The sequence below is a fragment of the Aspergillus viridinutans genome (genome assembly GCF_018404265.1).
Source record: "Aspergillus viridinutans IFM 47045 DNA, scaffold_12, whole genome shotgun sequence".
NCBI classification, from domain to species: domain Eukaryota; kingdom Fungi; phylum Ascomycota; class Eurotiomycetes; order Eurotiales; family Aspergillaceae; genus Aspergillus; species Aspergillus viridinutans.
This window is the reverse complement of record NW_025091228.1, coordinates 724,503-742,695: the sequence shown is the minus strand read 5'-3', so window position 1 is coordinate 742,695 and position 18,193 is coordinate 724,503. Positions and strand designations below refer to the sequence as shown.

Below are 18,193 nucleotides of genomic sequence, written 5' to 3'. Positions count from 1 at the left end.
CTTCAGGTCGGCTTCACCTTGCTTTTACGGCCCGCTATCGCCCAACCGATGCTCAAGTCATGGTAATTCTTGGAAGCAGGGAACATGGCAGGAATTCTGCCACGGGCTTGGAGTTGAGTTCAGGCGCTTTTGGCTGAGTATCCGATAAATGCTCACGAAAAGCGCGCACTTAAAGGGGCCTACGCCAGCGCACGGAAGGTCAAGCAATCTGGGATTTATTTAGCATTTGAACGCTGGGGTCTATGCTAGCAGATAGAACCCCAGTGCAACAGACGCACGATCCGCCTGGAGATCTTTTGTCGGCACAGGCAATCATGGTTTTAGTAAGCTGTACGAAGCCATCGATGCAAACCACCAGGTTACCTATCAACCTTCGGTTCATATCCAGTCAATCTGAATGTCACGACTGCAGAGGACTCCGTTCAAGGCAAGCAAAAAAGATGATGCCGTGCAGGATGGCTCTGTTGTACATGAAGAAGGGAAAACGAGATCCGAAATAGAAGGAGAATAAGATGTAGAGCAGGGAAATCGAAGGCTAGTATACTATTGATTCGAATGCTGGTATGCATCCACTCTCGGTACTTCTAATTTCAGGATGCTATTATGACGATCTCAGTCTATAAGTCTCCTCAGGCCAGGCAGGGCATTGTCTCCCCGATGCGGATTGGCTGGGTGCGATTTTGTTGAGCCAGCGCCTCGGCATTTCCGCAAGTAGAGGAAGCAGGTAGAGGAGTAGATTGAGGATAAAGTAAGTACTCGGTGCAGCCTTGTTAACCATTATAGTTGTGCACTCGGAGACTTGTGAATCTTGGCTCCTACCAACCGACATGGATGATTACCGAATCGGGTAATGACTTCATTATGAGTCGGCGAAGGATGTCCCTTACAAGCCGAGGCAAATCCCCCTAAGCTTACTAGTAGAATCCGCGGCGATTCTGAAGGGAAGTTCTGCCGGCTGGAGGGGAAAGTCAAAGCCTACCTTCGGTACAGATCTCGTCTTTTTTGGGGCATTTCGGGGTGTTCCTGGTGTGCTGCAGTCGACTATAAGCGTTACCGCTTCTCCAGATGATTTCCTCTTACAATTTGAGTTCGACAGATGGATCCGAGAATCTGACAGAGGTTATCATCATGATACAGTCCCCGTGGTCGGCGCTACGCCGGGAAGACCGCCGCCAGGCAGATATCATGCTTGCCACGCAGCGCCACTCTCTGATAGCTCAGTGGCTGCTGTCAGACGTGGAGCCTGAGAGTCCTGTCATCAGATGGATGTTCCAATGACGACCCGGTGGTTTACCTCAGCCCCTCTGACGGTGGCCCATTCCCGTCCAATACCTGACCCCGAGGAAAGGACGAACGAAGGAAACGGTCCAAGGTCAACCATGGGCAATCGGTCAGGAAGACCGGGGTAGTAGTCCGGCCGAGGAGATGGTTGGAGGCGAGACAGGGTTTCAGATAGAATTCCCTTTCTTCGCAGCCGGCTGTGGACGAAGGGAATCATGGCGACAAAGTTCATTTTTCTCGAGGATAAGTTCAATGAGACATTTTGATATGACGACAGCCACATCTCCACGTCCACGTCGTCTGGCTTACCAGTGACAAGACAGTCTGCCTTGCCATTTGCTCTTGAGGCCGTGGTCGAATAAAGCGCACACTAGAGGGGCTAGTGGGCAGCCCGGCGATGCTTGGTAGTGGCGGCCCTCGGCGATCGGCGTGTTTCATGTTTTCTTAGTGTGCAGATGGTGAGGGAGTCTAGCCGGAGCACTAGCAGCATACGTATGCAGGACAGCCACCGCGTCAAACTTGATGTCAATGGGCTCCAGAATGCTGGAGTTCTTTGTCTCTTGCGATGTTGAGTCGATGAGTTTCGGCTTGTTTGTCGGTCAGCTAGATAGATACAGGGCTTCCTGGATAATTTCGCCCAGAGAGTAATCAAACATGCCGAGAAACTCGAGAGTAAGCATTCTGTAATAATGTCGTGCGGTCAAATGGAATGGGAAATCTGAGTTTCCGGTCTGGACTGTCGTGGATCCCCGGTGGAGCACTGCAAAGACCGCGAAGGACACCAGAATGACTCGATGAGAAGTGGTCGACTAAAGCACTGTACGGCAGTAACAATCAATAGTAGTCAGACCCCGATGCTCTCTAAATAGTATGCAATGTTCTAATTGACGTGTCTCTTGCTATTTCTATATTTCTAGGAGACTCAATTATTCTTGAACAGTGTTGAACAGACTTCGGGAAATAAAACATGGCCCGACTACCTAGTGTCAGTAGCCTTAGGCGCCGAGGCAGTCCAGACCCAATCATGTCGGCTCCGTTTGATCCATCAATCATCATCTTCACGGATCTTTTGTGGCCCACATTCTAATCCATTCTGTCTGTCGGCGGTGCCAAATCATCTTCACAGGTTGTGAGCTGTCTCCGGCTGTTCCTGTACCTGACAGACATGTCTCTTCCATAGGCCCAGTGGTTGTGCCATCCTCCACCGTGGATGGCTCCTGATGGAGTTCCGTGGATGCGTGTTCCCCTCAGGAACAGGAACCGATTGCTGGATACGGTGAATTTCCGTTTTATTCAGAGGAAAACAAAGCAGGAACAATGGCAATAATGTTCCATTTGTCTTTCATGAGAATTGGCGCCCAGACTCTCGTTGGAAGTGTCTCTTTGTGGCTCGCCTACCCTAATAGACACAATCTTTTAAATGTGCCTCTTCCCCCCTCGACCTCTTGATGGTCTTTTCATCTTCTTCTTGTCCTCTCATCATCCTCGTCCTCTAACTCTCCTTTAGAATCTGCTTTTGCTGTTATTGTCCTGTGCAGTGCACGGTCAATAGTCATTCCTTTCTTGTGACTTTATTTGCTGCTTGCTTGCTCAAGCACACCCTCACTCCCTTTTCCACTCTTTGAGAACCCTGCTTCTCAGCTCGCTCCTTACTCTACCTTACCTGAAGACAAAAAGAGATAAAAAGAGAAGAATCAAAATGGTCTCCTTCAAGAACCTCCTCACTGCCGGCCTTCTGGCCTCCTCCGCCTTGGCCGCCCCCCACGGCCACCAGCACCGCCACATTGAGAAGCGCTCCAGCACCAAGCGCGGAGCCGCCTATAATGATGCGTCGACCGTGCAAGCCCTCGGCAACAATGGCTCGATTTCCTGGGCCTATGACTGGAACATGTTGGCCTCGGGTACTCTGCCCTCCGGCGTCGAGTTCGTGCCCATGCTCTGGGGTAGCAAGATGTTCGGCGGCTGGCTCGCAGCCATCGAGACGGCCCTCGCCAGTGGCAGCAGCTACATTCTGGGCTTCAACGAGCCCGACAATAGCGCCCAGGCTGCCATGTCCCCCTCCGAGGCCGCCCAGGCTTACAAACAGTACATCACCCCCTACAGCGGCAAGGCCAAGCTGGTTTCCCCCGGTGTCACCAACAGCGGTTCTTCCGGCCAAGGCCTGGACTGGATGAACACTTTCCTGCAGTCCTGCACCAACTGCGGTATCAGCGCCCTGGCCGTGCACTGGTATGGTAACTCCGCTGAGGAGTTCAAGACCTTCGTCAACCAAGCGACCTCGTTCGCTTCCGAGAAGGGTCTCGAGAGTGTCTGGATCACCGAGTTTGCCCTCAACAGCGACATCAGCTCCGGCGCTTCGTCTAGCGAGTCCGCCCAGTTCCTCAGCGAGGTTCTGCCCTGGTTGGACTCGCAGTCCATGGTCAGTCGCTATGCCTACTTCATGTGTGCGGATAACTACCTGGTCAGCGGAAGTAGTCTCACCTCCACTGGTCATATCTATGTCTCTTAAAATTCTGTATTTACTGTTGTCCTAGTCTTCCCATGATCAGTGGGCGAATATACGTATACCTTACTACATAAAGTCTCTGTGGAAACTGAACGAAGCACTGTGTACCCTAAGGGAAAAAAAAAAAAAAAAAAAAAAAAAAAAAAAAGGAAAAGAAAGCACACTGTATACAAGGGCCAGTCTAGACTCTGTATCTAGCATTGCATTTGTCTATAGAATTCTATTATTCTGTTTCAAATCAATTACAATGTAAAGAATAGATCCATAATTTATAACAGATTCATTATTAGTTCTACCAGTTTACCCACAAAGGGAAGGTGAAACTGTGAAAGATGTTGATCAACATCAGAGGAGGGGTCTTGCCTGTTACTTCAAAAGCAACTATTTCTGTGTTTATCTTCTGAACCATGGAATTGCGGGAAGACAGCAATGGAAAGCAATCTGATTGGTGGATATTATATAATTTCAAACACGAATGCTGCAGACTCAATGCTGATTGGGAGAACCACTGTTGATCTGGTTAACCCTGAAATTGAACTACAGGCACAAAGCATTATAGAAGAATATTTGGTTGACGTTCGGTTAATAAGGGTAGAATATTAACGAATTGGGTTTTGGTCCCATGTGAAATCAGTACCCTGCTATGCTGAGTTGAAAGTGGCTCTTCACCGCATGCTAGATATGAAGATGAAGATGTAGACGTAGACTAGCGCATGAGAATATAGAAAAGTTAGTACAACTCCTGACGCCGGGGTATCCTAATATACATCCGCAAATGCAAACCATCCGTCATTCCATCAGTGTGTCGCCGTCTTGGTCTTTGGTCTCGTCAGGGTCGCCCCCCTCTTCGGATTGCGGATTGACTTTGAGACCGTTCACAGCTTCGTCGGCGAGGACGCCATTTTGGGCTTTGTCGATGCCACCATGGTCAGTACCGTCTCCATTCACTTCAGCTTTCACGACGACATCGTCGCTTTCGGCTGCTTCTTCCTTCTCCTCCACCTCCTCCCAGAGCCGTACTGTCCCATCCAGTCCGCAGCTCGCCATGAGCCGCTGCTCCCCCAGACGGCATGTATCCACGCCGAGCACCACCCCATTATGCCCCTCCAGCCGCTGCAGGATCTTCTTGCTCACCACATCCCAGCAGAGGATCGATCCGTCCTCGCTTCCGCTGACCACAAACGCTTCCGGAGGTGCCCCCGGCAGGCCATAGATCCCAAACCCGCCCAACAAGCTGTATTTCCGATTCACGTGGCCCTGGTACGTCTTTAAGCATCGGCCCTCGACGTAGTTCCACAGCCGCACGCAGTCGTCCAGCGTCCAGGCGAGCACAAACTTGCCGTTGGGCGAGAACTTGACCGCCGTCACGGGCGGGTTGTCCTCGTGCACAAGCGTTCGCAGACACTGGCCCGTCGCCGTGTCCCAGATTCGAATCAACCCGTCCGTGGCGCATGAGACGATGAGCGTCCCGTCCCACACGACATCGATCCCGCTAACTGGGTCGGAGTGCGCCGGCAGCGATCGCATCACGCTGGCGGACCGAACATCCCATAGGAAGACCGCTTCATCGTAGGATCCGCTGACCAACATGTTGCCCTTTGGAGAGAAGGCGATTTGATAGACGTAGTTGTGGTGCCCAACAAATGGAATCGGGTGAGCTTTGCCCTGTCAATGGAAGAAAGATATTAGTTTGGTCAAACCGCAGACGTAGACACAGGGCACTACCGTCAACACATTCCACAGCCGGATGGTCTTGTCATCCGACCCCGACGCGATTGTGGCCCCATCCGGACTCCAGCATATTGTGGAGATACCCGCCAAATGTCCCTCAAATGTATGGATGAGCTTCCCGCTGCGCGTATCCCAAACCTTGACGGCTCCGTCGGCCCCTAGATACGTCAGTCACACCCCATCTCACGATCGTCCCTGAACAGATGAACATACCTCCACTGGCGATCATGGTAGAATCAGGAGAAAACTTCACCGCCGATACCCCCCGCAGATGCCCTCTGAGCAAGAACTTTTGCTGATAAGTCAGTTTCTCCGGCTTGGGCGGCGGCGGAGGGGCCGGCGGAGGCACTGGCGTAGGCGAGCGGTCCGAATACTCCTGGTCAACATCTACATCCCCCGTGCTCTCCTCCTCATCTGCCTCAAGCTCGTCATCCTGATAGCGCTCCGACAACTGCTCCTGGGCGCTGGTCTCCGAGTGCGACGGGCTGCGTCCGCGGTTGCGGGACCGCCAGTAGACGTCGGCATCGACGGCCAGTTCATCAGGAGATTCTGAGCCGCTGAAGCTCCGCGTGCGACGGTAGGGTCGTTTAGGCGGGTACACCTTTTGCGCAGTCCAGCTGACGCGACGACGTTGCTCGTCATGGTCGGAGAGAGCCGCCAGCTCATCCGACGAGGAGTCGATTGGCGAATAAACATGGTTAGGCTCGGGAGTGCTAATCTTCTGCGTAGACAGACTCTCTAGTCGGCGGCGTTTAGAGCGATGATCTGAATTGTCCATTTGGGCCGTGTCAATTGACTGTTACGAAGCTAGGGATGTGAATCTCAATGGCAGAGACTTGTGATAACAATCCCGCGATAATGAAAATCACGCGGGCCAATGACGCCTTGCGGCCTGAGGCGGTGAAGACGTGACTTCATCGTTTTGTCCTCAATTTCCAGGCATCGCAGGCTCCTGATTCTGGCGAGAAACTGCATTCAATTCATTTCTGCCGATTCGTCAATTCAAGAATGCTTCTGATATAACATTCATCGATTGCTTGATATATCGACAGCCACCATGGGCCCCTCTCGATCTCCCTCTCCGTCGCTCTCCTCCCCGCCCTCCGAGATCCGCATCCTCACCCTCAATTGCTGGGGCCTCAAATATCTCGCCAAATACCGCCATGAACGACTGTCGGAGATCGGCCGTCAACTCGCTCTCGCCGATCCTCCTCCCCAAATTGTCGGTCTGCAAGAATGCTGGACGCAGCAAGACTACGAGAGCATCCGCCAGCAAACCAGCCACATCCTCCCCTACGGCAAGTTCTACTTTGGCGGCATCTTCGGTGCGGGACTAGCCATACTCTCCAAATGGCCCATTGAAGAAAGTACCATGTACGCCTACCCATTGAACGGCCGGCCTACTGCCTTCTTCCGCGGCGACTGGTTCGTCGGCAAGGGCGTCGCCTGCGCGCGCATCCGTTTCGGACCAGGCGTCGGCGACGTCGCAGAGGTATTCTGCACGCACCTTCACGCCCCCTACGAACGAGAGCCCAACGACTCGTACATCTGCCACCGAACGGCGCAGGCGTGGGAGATCGCCAAGCTGATGCGTGGCGCGGCGGAGCGGGGACATCTCGTCATCGGACTCGGTGATTTCAACATGATCCCCTCGAGTTTTGCGCACCAGCTCATCCACGCGCATGCGCCCGTCCGCGATGTCTGGCAGGTCCTGCATCCGGACTCGTCTGTTGGTGCCGCGATCGACCCGCCCGAGCAGAGACGCAACAGGCCCGTGCCCACGGCGGAGTTCAACCTGGTCGAGAACGGCGCCACCTGCGACGGCAAGTTCAATACCTGGCGGTGGAGTAAGGAGGATCGCAAGCGTCTGGAGAAAGGAGAGGATGTGGTCGTCGATAAGGACGCGCCCTGTCCCCGGGGGAAGAGGTTGGATTACATCTTCGTCGGGGACGGCGGGTACCCGCCTGCCTATCCCGCTCCGCGGTGGTCGGTCCAATCCGTCGGCGTGGGCATGACACAGCGGCACCCGACACTGCGTTGCTCGCTGAGCGACCACTTTGCCGTTGAAGCTGTCATCAGCCGGATGGCCTCTCAGACAACAGAACCGAAGGAAGCTGTGCATCCCGTATCCAGTGCCCCAAACGCCAGCTGTACGCCGGACACATACGACCGCATAATAGAAATGATTGCCAAGTACGTCCGCCGCGAACGCTCCCAGCGCCGCTGGCGCTTGGCCCATTTCGTGGCGTCGGTTATTGTCTCGATCGGCTGCTTTGTTGGGTCCTGGTGGACCGGCGACCATCTCCCGTATGTGGCCTTCATCTTGTGTCTGGTGAGTACGCTGAGCTTCGGGGCGGGTATCTTGGATGGGCTGATTGGGGGTTTATTTGTGTCGAGTGAGTTGCGGGCGCTCAAGGAGTTTGAGTGGGAGGTACGCAATGCGAAACGCATCGTTGAGCAAGCGGGTGCCCGGGGAACGACCAAGATTGAGGAGAGTCCATGACGTGGGTTGTTAGGCTTATAATATTACGACTGTATATATTTCTACCGTGGAGGTCGCTAAGTGTAATAATATATTAATTTACGAGAGGACGTGGAATAGAGTTCAATGAGTGTCATTTCAAGACTATTCGTGATCAATCCATGTCATGAAAGAGTGAAATGGAATCCATCCATCACCGAATTGCATTGCATCCAGCAGTCATGGCAGCCACTTACTCGGCACACTGGCGCTGACGCTCGTCAAAGACCTTGAGGGCTTCCTCGGCAGCCTTGACACCACTGAGCACCATGGCGCCAAAGGTAGGTCCCATGCGGTTGAAGCCATCGATTTCAGACAGCTCCATGCCACCGATGATCAGACCCTTGGCGACCTCACGGGTGTTCTTGACAATAGCATCCTCGGCAGAGTTCATGTCGAGGCCGCGCATGCCACCGAGCTTGTCAACGGTGTTCATCGACACGAGCCTCTTCGCGCAGAAGGCGCCAAAGGGGCCGTCGTGACCGGTTGTGCTGATGACGAGGGGCGCATTGATGGTGTTGGGGTCCATGCAAGAGTGGTCGTCGTGGTGCAGGGTGACGAGGGTCCAGTTGACGACCACGCCGGCAATCTGAGTGTCCTTGGCGTCACCGCTAGCGGAGGGCCGGGTGACCAGGTCCTCGACCGCGGTGGCGTTGAAAAGCTTGACATTGGGGAAGGAGAGGACCTTGGACATCAGGGTGGAGGTGAAGAGGGAGGCGTGCTTGACAACGACGAAGTTGGGGTTCGCCGGGTCTTCTTCATAGGGCACGCCAACCTCATTGAGGAAGACCTCAGCAGGACGACGGAGGACCATGGCGGAGAAAAGCTGGCCGCCGAGCCAGGCACCACCACCTGGGAGGAGTTAGCTTCATAGGGTACGGTTCGTAAAGTGTATACGGACCAGGAGAGACCGAGGCCTCGATAATAGCAATCTTCAAGTCAGGACGAGCTTTGGCGAGCACGTACGCAGTGCTCAGACCACAGGAGCCAGCACCGACAATGACGATGTCGCTCTCGGCATACTTGTCCAGATCCTGAAAGTAGCGTCTGGTCATAGCACGAGAGACCTGGCTCTCACGGATAGGGGCAAACTTGAAGTCATCCCACTTGCCGCCGAAGTGGTCAAGGAGGTGAGTCTGGGAGGTTCCAAAGGCAGGAACAGTCTCAGGGGCCACAATCTTGGCCTTGAGGCTGGGAGATGGGGCCACTGCGGGCTCAAAGATGGCAGCTGGGGGAGACATTTTGCAGTTTTTAAAGAGTCTGTAACTGGTTAGCTATTCCACGGACAACAGAGGGAAGGCATGATCCTTTCGCTGGTATTATCCAGATCAAGTTTTGACCGTATAATCTCAGAACGAACCCATCCATTGGCACCGTGGCTCTCTTGGATGCACTCCAGTCAAGAGTTACAAGCTCCAGGAAGAGATACACGTTGTTGTGTCAATGAATGAGAACGAACACCGGCCCACGCCCAAGATTTACCTGAGATACCTTGATCATTGAATGAACAGCCCAGCCAAAGTGATTCCATGGCTTCCATCGATAGAGAACGACCCAAGAGGGTCGGGTCACAGGTGTGTATTACATTGCAAGTGGATAGCGTTGGCCTATAAAGTGGTTAGCAAACTACGAGAGAAATCCAAGTGAAGAGAGGAGGACTTGTAATAGCTGTTGATAGAAGTCTTCTGGATGGACGATGGTAGGAAGTGCGATGAAGAGAAGAAGAGAGAGAAGATGAAAAGGTGGGGGTGGCAGGAGGGGTAGTTTAAATAGTGTGAGTAATGAGCATACATGCAGCCAGACAACTACATCCTGCATTGCATCGTACCTTGGATAAAAGTTCGATCATTTCCCTCAATTGGATAGTTTCATTTATGATTGACGTATTAACGGATCAAAAACAACTCAAAACCATGTTTATTAGAATTCAATTGGTGAATCTGTACGCTATCCCCTCCAACGACTCCCGGAAATCCCCGCCATCGATATGGATCAGTTTACCCGGTGAGCTTCTCAAGTAACCGAGATCGGCGTCATATTGACGGGATGGACATCATTATGTCAACAATCGTGTTAACCCACTTGATTCGATGACTCACTTGATCGTCGAGACCCTCAGGGACTCGAGACGTAAGGCGATTCTGAGGATGTGCGTCCTTTGACCCGCTCTCCACCAGATATGAGGATGCAGGACTAACGGAGTACAGCGATCCGATTGTCTACTTCATAGCATTTAAAAAATCCTGTTGCTACATCCTAGCTGTACTGGGAGATTGATAGCAGATCTGGGTACCCACTGGCACGCCATACTTGTTGATCCAGTTTTTTCTCTTGCCAGCCTTCTCAATCGTCTCCGCCCGTTCCTGCAGCATGTGCCGCCCAGTAGCTGCTGCTGCATCGTCGCTGAAAATTATCCGGAGACACAACATATCGCACAATTCCTTCTTCTTCACGGTAGACGTCCAGGTCGTCTCCAGTTGAATTCTCTCGCCTGTCTTCGGGACCCGGCCTGCAGGATACACGTCCCCGATCAGAGCGGCGACTCGCCCGAGGTACCGACACCACCATGCCTCCTGCGCCGACACGCATCTGCTAAGCTGATGGTGGAATGTCTGGTCTGTGGGAGGGAGGTCGCCTTCCCACCGCTCGCAGAGGATCAGCGCGAGCAGAGCGCGATCAACATGGGTAAGGTTGTTGATTGACGCCAGAATCCCAGTGGTTGTGCAGTGAACCGCAGCAGCGGACTGGCAAGCCCGGTGCACTTGAGAATGCGCGTAGAGCATGTTGGCCAGAGCAGTTATTAAACTAACATTAAAGGATTCTGGTGCTCGCAAAGACGCTTTTGGTGATGGAGAGGTCGGCAATGCCTGTAGAAGAAGGTCACTGATTGCCGTTGCAGATGGAGGCGCGTATGGCGACGTCGCGGCTAGAAGAGGGTGCTCTGCCCGAATCTCCTGTGGAAGTCGATCAAACAAAAAGCCCTCGCGTACTCCTCCCTGACAGAATTGTATATGCGTAATGGCAGGTAGAGCGTCCATGATGACATTGACCAAAACAGCCACCGCGGGGATCTGCGATGCCCGCCGCTTCGACACTCCAAACACCCGGACTTCAGAATCCGAGACTGTCTCTAGAACGGATGCTGTATCGTGGAAATCCTCCCTGCGCGCTCTGTAGCCATTGATAATCGGGATCGGGTACGGGTTGACCGTAGACTGGTTCATGAGCATGTATCCCCAGCCTCTAAAACCCCCACCACAAAGATACAAATCAAATGTTCCACTGCGATTAGCAGCCTCAGCGAGACGCTCAGGAAGCTGTAGACGCGCGTATGCATCCTGGAAATTTCTTGTCATCTCCTCCTTCAACTTTGCCTCGGCGTCCCCGCCTTGCCTCCTCGCCTCTTCCCAGCGCAGCTTCAACGCCGCCGCTCCGTACGGGAAACTAAACGAACCCAGGGGACTCGTGCTCACCACTCCGTCCTCCTCCATCACCCAGGTAATCTGCGTACTCCCGCCCCCAAGATCCATCGCAAGTCCCGCCACAGAATGTGAGCTACTCGCGATCCCCAATGCCCCGATACGCCCCTCTTCCTCTTTGGAGAGCATGCGCACCTCCCAGCCCGTGCGGGCCTTGATCCGCGCCCGGAACTCGTCAGAGTTGGGTGCGGTGCGTGTGGCCTCTGTAGCAAGGACGTGGATGTTGCCTGGGGGTACATAGAAGTCATCGCAGGTGACTTTGAACCGCACGAGTCGGTCCACAACCTGCTCGATGATGTCTTGCGAGATGGGGCCCCGCACCCTCTGCCCGTTCTCCGTCTGTGAGAATTGGGCCTCGTAGAGGGAGATCCCCACCCGGTCTTGGTAGATTGTCGGCAGGAGCCGGGCTGTGGGTGGGGAGATGTCGGTGATGGAGAAGCGAATTCCATTGCTGTTTTCTGGTCAGGTCGCTGAAAAGTGTAGATAGCTGATGCTCTGGCAGCACGAGTAGCGGGAGAGTTTCAGTGCTCATAGCTTACCTTCCCATGTCCACCAGGCCATACATGTTGGCCGTATCATTTTTTGACTCTATACTCATGTTGACTGCTCATATCTCAGAGACCGAGTATGAAATTGGATGCACCACAATGATGTTGGTATCCAGAAGGCGGTACCACTCAAGCGCTTTTACGGCGACAAAGGAGCGACCAGAGCGACCTTCCAGTGAAGATGAACCTTCTTGGATCCACGAAAGAGGAGCTAGACACGATGCAAAGTTTACCTCTCACCGTAGAGCAGTTGTTAAAAATTGACTTTGGCGATGCGATGGAAGACAGGACGAGGTCAATCGGAGAAAGTCTGCCCCACCAAGAAAACACACGCAAGGAGCTACTATCACTGGCAGCGATGCAGCCATATTCAGATCGCCCCGTAACAATACAATCTCGAGAACTAGACAAATGGATTTATAGAGATCTGTCATCAAGTCTAGACATAACATGACTTTGTTTCCAATCATATTCTTGGATCATCCCAGCCATCCATCTTAGCTGCATATCACAGCCCCTCCCGCATTTATATATCAGACATCATTTCTAATCGTCAAAGCCGTCATCATAATATCTCATAAGACATAGCGGAATCTAGATCCATAATTCTCCTCTGCAACGCTATCATCGTTTCCATTGGACCCTCCTTCGGCAGACTCCTCGTTCCCGGTACCATATATCCGGTCCAAGCGTTTGTTTTCCCAGACCAAAAGACACCGCAAAGTGAGTGCTAGGATAGTCGTAAATATCATAAAAGCAGCGCAAACTGATTGTCCTCGAACGTATCGAGGCGCATCTTGTTCGTGGAAGATGTTGGTGCCCAGAAAAGGGCCGCATTGTCCGACCAGGTTGAGAATTACAATCCCCATACCTCGTCGGGTGTCGGATCCTTGATTATCTAGATGGGCTGATTAACTTCTGATCAGACGATATGAAGATGGTGATGACGCACTCAATACCCAGGGAAGTATATTAGCAATAGAGGGGAAAACTCCCACTGCTGCCAGAAAAACGCCGAGATAGCGGACCCCGACTGAGGTGCACGTGGCGAGCAGCACATATCCAACAGCCCCAATGAACGACAACAGAGTAATCATCAGTCCTCGCTGTTGCAGTCGATCGGCCAACCAAGTTGTGGCAATTGTAACAAGAAACGAGGCAAAGTATGGTGGTGCTGTGAGACCCTGGGCGTTGATCGACGTGAAACCCATGTCTTTAAGGATGGTGGGAAGGAATACAGGGAGCGAAGAAAAGCTCACATTGCAGCTGAAGTACATCAACTGTAATTGCGTATCAGTACCACTCGCTCGAGAGTCAAGGGTGCACAACATACCGCCGTGATCCAGGCTTTGACATCCAACAGGGTACGGCCAATATCCTTCCAGTCAATGCCTGCTACACGCTCGCCCTCGCCGCTCTTCCGGAGCCCTCTTGCTCGTGCAACCTCTTTTTCTTCGTCGTTCAGGAAACGGGCAGACGCCGGGTGATCGGGCAGGAAAAACCAGGCAAGAAAAGCAGCAAGCACAGAGGGTGCCCCTTCCACTAGGAATAATAATCGCCAATTGGCCAACTTGGAATGGCCAGACGTGATTCCATACGCCAGGGCGCCTGCAAATGTATTGGCCAGAGGTGCAGCAGAGAAGAACAGCCCAATACGCAGACCGAGTTCGTGACGGCGATAGAAGAAAGACAACAGATACGGTGTGCCAGGTCCAAACGCGGCTTCAGACACCCCAAGAAGGAAGCGGAGGGCCATCATTCCCTCCCAACTCTGTGCCGCAGCTTGACAAGTCGCAACAATGCCCCTGGAACATTTAGGAGGGTGGTCGCACACGGAACCGGGTCGTCATGTGGCACTTACCAGCTCATTACAGAGATCGCTGCCCAGCGATGAGGTGGCAGAATCTTCCACATCAAGGCTAGAAACTCGAACAGCGTGTACGCGATGTAGAAAATCGTCAGAAGCCAAGAATAGCGCTGTCCGCTTAGATGTAAGTCTTGTTTCATCCCAGCTATGTATGCATTGCCTGTCTATAGTCAGATGTAAATCTTGGTCCACTCCAGTCATAAAACAAACCTATGTTAGAGCGATCGAGTAGCCCCAAAAGATCTAGGCTCAATGTCCTCGTTAGAAACAACATTTAGAGTCGACAAGCCGGGGGGAGAACTCACACAAGAACCCCATAACTGTCGGAACCCTTAGATCCAATTTCCTCAGAACTCGGCGCTCGACAGCCGGGTCTATAGTGATGACCGCTGCAGGGATCGACGGCAGTGCTGTGTCGTTGTCTTCATCCTGATGGACCACGTTCTGTTTCTCCATGTCAACGCCGGGGGCTTGTTCAATGGCGTCTTTCGTTTGATTCTTAGGAGTATCATTATCCTCGGGAAGCCCCATGGCCGAAAGTGGTGCTTAAAATGAAGGGTATTCGCTATGAATGGAAAAGAGTCGGCGACAATAATCGAAAGACATTGTGAGGGCTGTAGAAGAACGAGGGCATGATGCGCTTTTTAATGGCTAAGTAACGCAGTAACATCGGCAATACTGGTGCAACAATGTTCCGATCTATTGAGTGATCTGCAGCATTGGGACCAGGGCCGTGATCCTCTGTGTCACAACTGGAGCAGAATGGCCGAGATTCGGTGAGGGGGAAGAGGGAAGCGTGACGCTATATGGAGTAGGCAATACTTGAGGAATCGAGGTATCCTAATTACCCGAGAGTAGCATCTGGGCTCCATATCGGTTCTTAATTGGATCCCAGCCATGGAAAAGTGCTTTTCAATTCGCGTAAATAGCGTTATCTTCAGGCTCAGAGTGCGGAGATACAAGTGGCGGGTCGAGGGAAAGCTTGTTCTTAAGCTCTCTTAGGCTCACTCCAGTCGTCGTTGAGCTGGCGAACTGGACAAGTCTATATAGTATCTCATGTCGAGAATGCTGGAGAGGAGGTTAAAGATTTATAGTTCTAGGGATGTCTAGATCATCAAATTTTATGGTCTTCACTCCGTAATGTCCTTGATTCCTCACAGCTTTCCCATCTCCCCAGCCTCTGTTCATCTTCATCCTGGTTGAGCGTTCGGATCATCCGCGTGCATGATTTTAATGCCTGGTTTTTAAGGTGTCAAAACTGCGCTATGAGTTTCTCCCGCCAACCGCACCCGGTGTCCTTCTGGAACTTCAATTTTCCCGCGTCGCGTTGATAGCTAAGCATTCTATCTAATTGTCCTCACCTCCAATTACCACGCCCCGGAGGTGCCATAGCCCACCTTCTATATCGTGTTTCTCTAGTTAGACTGGATATTGTCATTTCTGCGACCGCATTGACACCTGATTTACGATCGTCCATCGACATTTGGTCACAATGGACGACCCAGCGAGCCGCGTCCCGGCGCAGTTGGTGAGTCGTTCCTATAGGATTTTTGGGGACGATTCATTGCATAGTTATTCGAGGACAGCATGCTAACTTAGTGATTTGTTTGTCATAGCTGCCGCACATGCATCTGGTGTCGCGCCATCGGTACCCTTTGATGCACATGATGCCAACAGACACCGTCGTCGAATACCTCCTGTCCGCGTCCAAGATCGTTCGCGAAGCCCAACCGATGCACTGGACCTTTTTAGATGGACCTCAGGATGGAACGGTGATGCTCACGTGGCAGCCTCTTAACCACCTGGGGACAAACTTCGCCAGCGATGGTTACGTCTGGGCCGACGTGGAACAGGCCTTTACCTTTGAAGCTCGTGGATACGTATGGCGCTTGTCCTATGCATCTCCGATTCTCTGATTTTGTATGCTGATGCCTGTCCGTGACAGATGGTGGAGATGTGGCTCCATCGCAGCGGTTACCACCCTCCCAATGAGTCTGTGGCCATCCACTGTCGCAGACGCTACCGGCTGTTGCCCACGAAAGTCCCCAACCCTAGCCTTCCCCCACCGGACCCATCACTATGGATCGTGCACTACTCCAGAGCACCTCCTACTGAACATATTCCAGCGAACCGGATTCCAGTCTCTCCGCAAGTGCAAAATATGTTGGCTCAACGTCGTTTCCTCCAAAGCCAGGGTCAACTGGCGCGCAAAGACTTTATGCTTCATGATCGGAACAACTGGCCCACAATCAACTTTCCTCCACAGATAGCACCACAAGCACTTGCCCAACCGGCGGGGCCATATCCCAATGCCATGGTTGGCCGTCAGCCGTTCTATCCCCAGCCCGGCCAACCTGTGCCAGCTCCGGCCGCTGCAGCTCCGGCCAAGGCACCCCGTGGACATCGCGCCTCAACTGCGGCGATAACCGCTGCAGCAGCTGATTTCGCACTCGAAGATGAAGACATTTCCACGGGCGACGTGATGGATTTGCTGACTCCTCGGGAAGTAAGCAAAATGAGATATCAGCAACACCACGAGTGGATGGAAGAGATCTTCGCCTCGCCGTATGCGATCAGCCAGATTACGCCTGTTTCTTTGGGACTCGGTCGCAAAGGAGAGCTGGAGACTCTGACCGCAGGCTTTTTCGATGCACCCGTTGGGCCTGCAGGTGGCGATTCGAAAGAAGGCACTGAGCCTACTCAAGCGACGAAGATGGAGCCCGAAAAAGCAGAGGAGTTTGCCGACAGGGTCGCCAAAAAGGTCGCCGACATGACTGCAGAAATTGAGAAGCTCAAGAAGCGCCATGCCCGGAGGATGGAGAAGTTCAATCGCACCTCTCTCCTCAAGGATGCTGAACTCCGACTTCGGGATGCGGCAGCGAATCCCGAAGACACCGGAACAGAGATTTGGAGGATGGAAGGTCGCAGTGAGATGCCGACCGAAGGGGATGAAGCTGAAGTCGTTCCCCTTGAACACAAGGCCAAGTACAAGGTTGATGACATTGTCCGAGAAGTTGAAACCTCGTGGCGCAGGAAAATCGTGCCGGAACCCAAGGTTTCCTGCGTACAAAAGGGCGGCTTGCTGGAAAAGATTGAACCCGAACCTGTTTCAACTGCAGCTGATGTTGATATTGACATGGGCCATGCGGACAGCAATCTCCTTGGTCAGTTCGGTGCGCCCGCACAAGGGGCAGCTCCTGCTGCTCAGGGACAGGCGGCGCCAACAGCCACTGGAGCGGCACCTGCTGCACCAACTGTGTCTTTGGATGCCGAAATGGACATGGGTGACGTCCAACCCACGAATACAGCTGTTGGAGAAACCGGCGACTGGGTAATGGTGAACGAGGAAAACAAGAAGGATGACAATATGAATAAACCGCCTGGCGACTTGCAAGCGGGTGAAACGCCGGGAAGCGGATTACAAGGACTAACGCCTGGCCCTGGAAGCGCGGGCGATACCGGCCTTGACAGCGCGAATTTCGACTTCACCAACATGGACAGTGCCGGAGACGCGCTCGCAGCATACACCGAGCAGAACGAGGGTCTGGATCTTCCTGATCTGGATAACTCGGCGTTTGGAGATGCCTTTCACGCATCGGATAATGAGCACACCCACCACCATGATGCAGATGACATATCGTAAACGGGCCCGGAGGTGGTTGCATTGTTTTCTTGTTTGGATGTAGGCTTTCTCAACGGGTGTTGGATGGTTCTGTTATATGCTGGGCGCTGGTTGATTCTTTTTTTGTCGCCTCCTGCTGCCCACTCTTCCGCGGAAAAGAATTTGTTGTGTTGTACGATCTAGATAGGAGACACATTGCTATAATCGATTCGTGACGGCCTGTATCAAGGCCGCCGTTCTGCACTCTGGCATCGGTCCATCTTATAATACACACTACCTATGCTTTACTTCAAGGGTTGGTTCGCACTAGGTCTACAATGTGTTAAGGATCCAATGTCGCGCGGGTGCCTACCTCTATCAGTTGTCCCGCGCACATGACGGCGTCACTGGACGAGCAACAATGTCAACACATTTTCTGATGTATGAGGATGAATCACAAGGCGGGAAGATCCGCATGACAGGATGGTAGCGGAATATTCATTTAATGACATTATTGCTCGAGTGAAGCTTGAGGTGGAATATACTGCTATGCCATTATCGCATACAGACATCGTGATCCTTTGACTATACAGTGAGCTCCCATAATTTCATCGTCTTTTGAATCCTTACAGCTGTTATTCGGACCAAGTTGATCGCTG

General features: G+C 52.7%; 7 protein-coding genes across 7 annotated transcripts; 3 read left to right on the top strand and 4 right to left on the bottom strand.

Annotated features, from left to right (window-relative positions):
- Positions 1-2,980: 2,980 nt before the first annotated feature.
- On the top strand, positions 2,981-3,790 carry Aspvir_002666 (glycoside hydrolase family 128 protein; the record flags this gene model as incomplete). The annotated part of the gene is made up of 1 exon (XM_043274264.1): positions 2,981-3,790. One exon carries the CDS (start codon positions 2,981-2,983, stop codon positions 3,788-3,790), a length of 810 nt encoding a protein of 269 aa, XP_043130199.1.
- Positions 3,791-4,576: 786 nt separating this feature from the next.
- Aspvir_002665 (WD40 repeat domain-containing protein) lies at positions 4,577-6,296 on the bottom strand (the record flags this gene model as incomplete). Its single annotated transcript, XM_043274263.1, has 3 exons — positions 4,577-5,452; positions 5,513-5,676; positions 5,732-6,296. The coding sequence occupies 3 exons, from the start codon at positions 6,294-6,296 to the stop codon at positions 4,577-4,579; spliced, it is 1,605 nt and encodes a 534-aa protein (XP_043130198.1).
- Positions 6,297-6,575: 279 nt separating this feature from the next.
- On the top strand, positions 6,576-8,021 carry Aspvir_002664 (inositol phosphosphingolipid phospholipase; the record flags this gene model as incomplete). Its single annotated transcript, XM_043274262.1, has 1 exon — positions 6,576-8,021. One exon carries the CDS (start codon positions 6,576-6,578, stop codon positions 8,019-8,021), a length of 1,446 nt encoding a protein of 481 aa, XP_043130197.1.
- Positions 8,022-8,232: 211 nt separating this feature from the next.
- thiA (thiamine thiazole synthase) lies at positions 8,233-9,280 on the bottom strand (the record flags this gene model as incomplete). Its single annotated transcript, XM_043274261.1, has 2 exons — positions 8,233-8,891; positions 8,941-9,280. The coding sequence occupies 2 exons, from the start codon at positions 9,278-9,280 to the stop codon at positions 8,233-8,235; spliced, it is 999 nt and encodes a 332-aa protein (XP_043130196.1).
- A 1,008-nt stretch (positions 9,281-10,288) lies between these two features.
- On the bottom strand, positions 10,289-12,116 carry Aspvir_002662 (retrograde regulation protein 2; the record flags this gene model as incomplete). Its single annotated transcript, XM_043274260.1, has 2 exons — positions 10,289-11,969; positions 12,058-12,116. 2 exons carry the CDS (start codon positions 12,114-12,116, stop codon positions 10,289-10,291), a joined length of 1,740 nt encoding a protein of 579 aa, XP_043130195.1.
- A 525-nt stretch (positions 12,117-12,641) lies between these two features.
- Aspvir_002661 (putative MFS transporter) lies at positions 12,642-14,464 on the bottom strand (the record flags this gene model as incomplete). Its single annotated transcript, XM_043274259.1, has 6 exons — positions 12,642-12,964; positions 13,019-13,346; positions 13,400-13,871; positions 13,928-14,093; positions 14,144-14,176; positions 14,239-14,464. The coding sequence occupies 6 exons, from the start codon at positions 14,462-14,464 to the stop codon at positions 12,642-12,644; spliced, it is 1,548 nt and encodes a 515-aa protein (XP_043130194.1).
- Positions 14,465-15,425: 961 nt separating this feature from the next.
- On the top strand, positions 15,426-17,576 carry Aspvir_002660 (uncharacterized protein; the record flags this gene model as incomplete). Its single annotated transcript, XM_043274258.1, has 3 exons — positions 15,426-15,461; positions 15,550-15,813; positions 15,879-17,576. The coding sequence occupies 3 exons, from the start codon at positions 15,426-15,428 to the stop codon at positions 17,574-17,576; spliced, it is 1,998 nt and encodes a 665-aa protein (XP_043130193.1).
- Between the last annotated feature and the right edge of the window lie 617 nt (positions 17,577-18,193).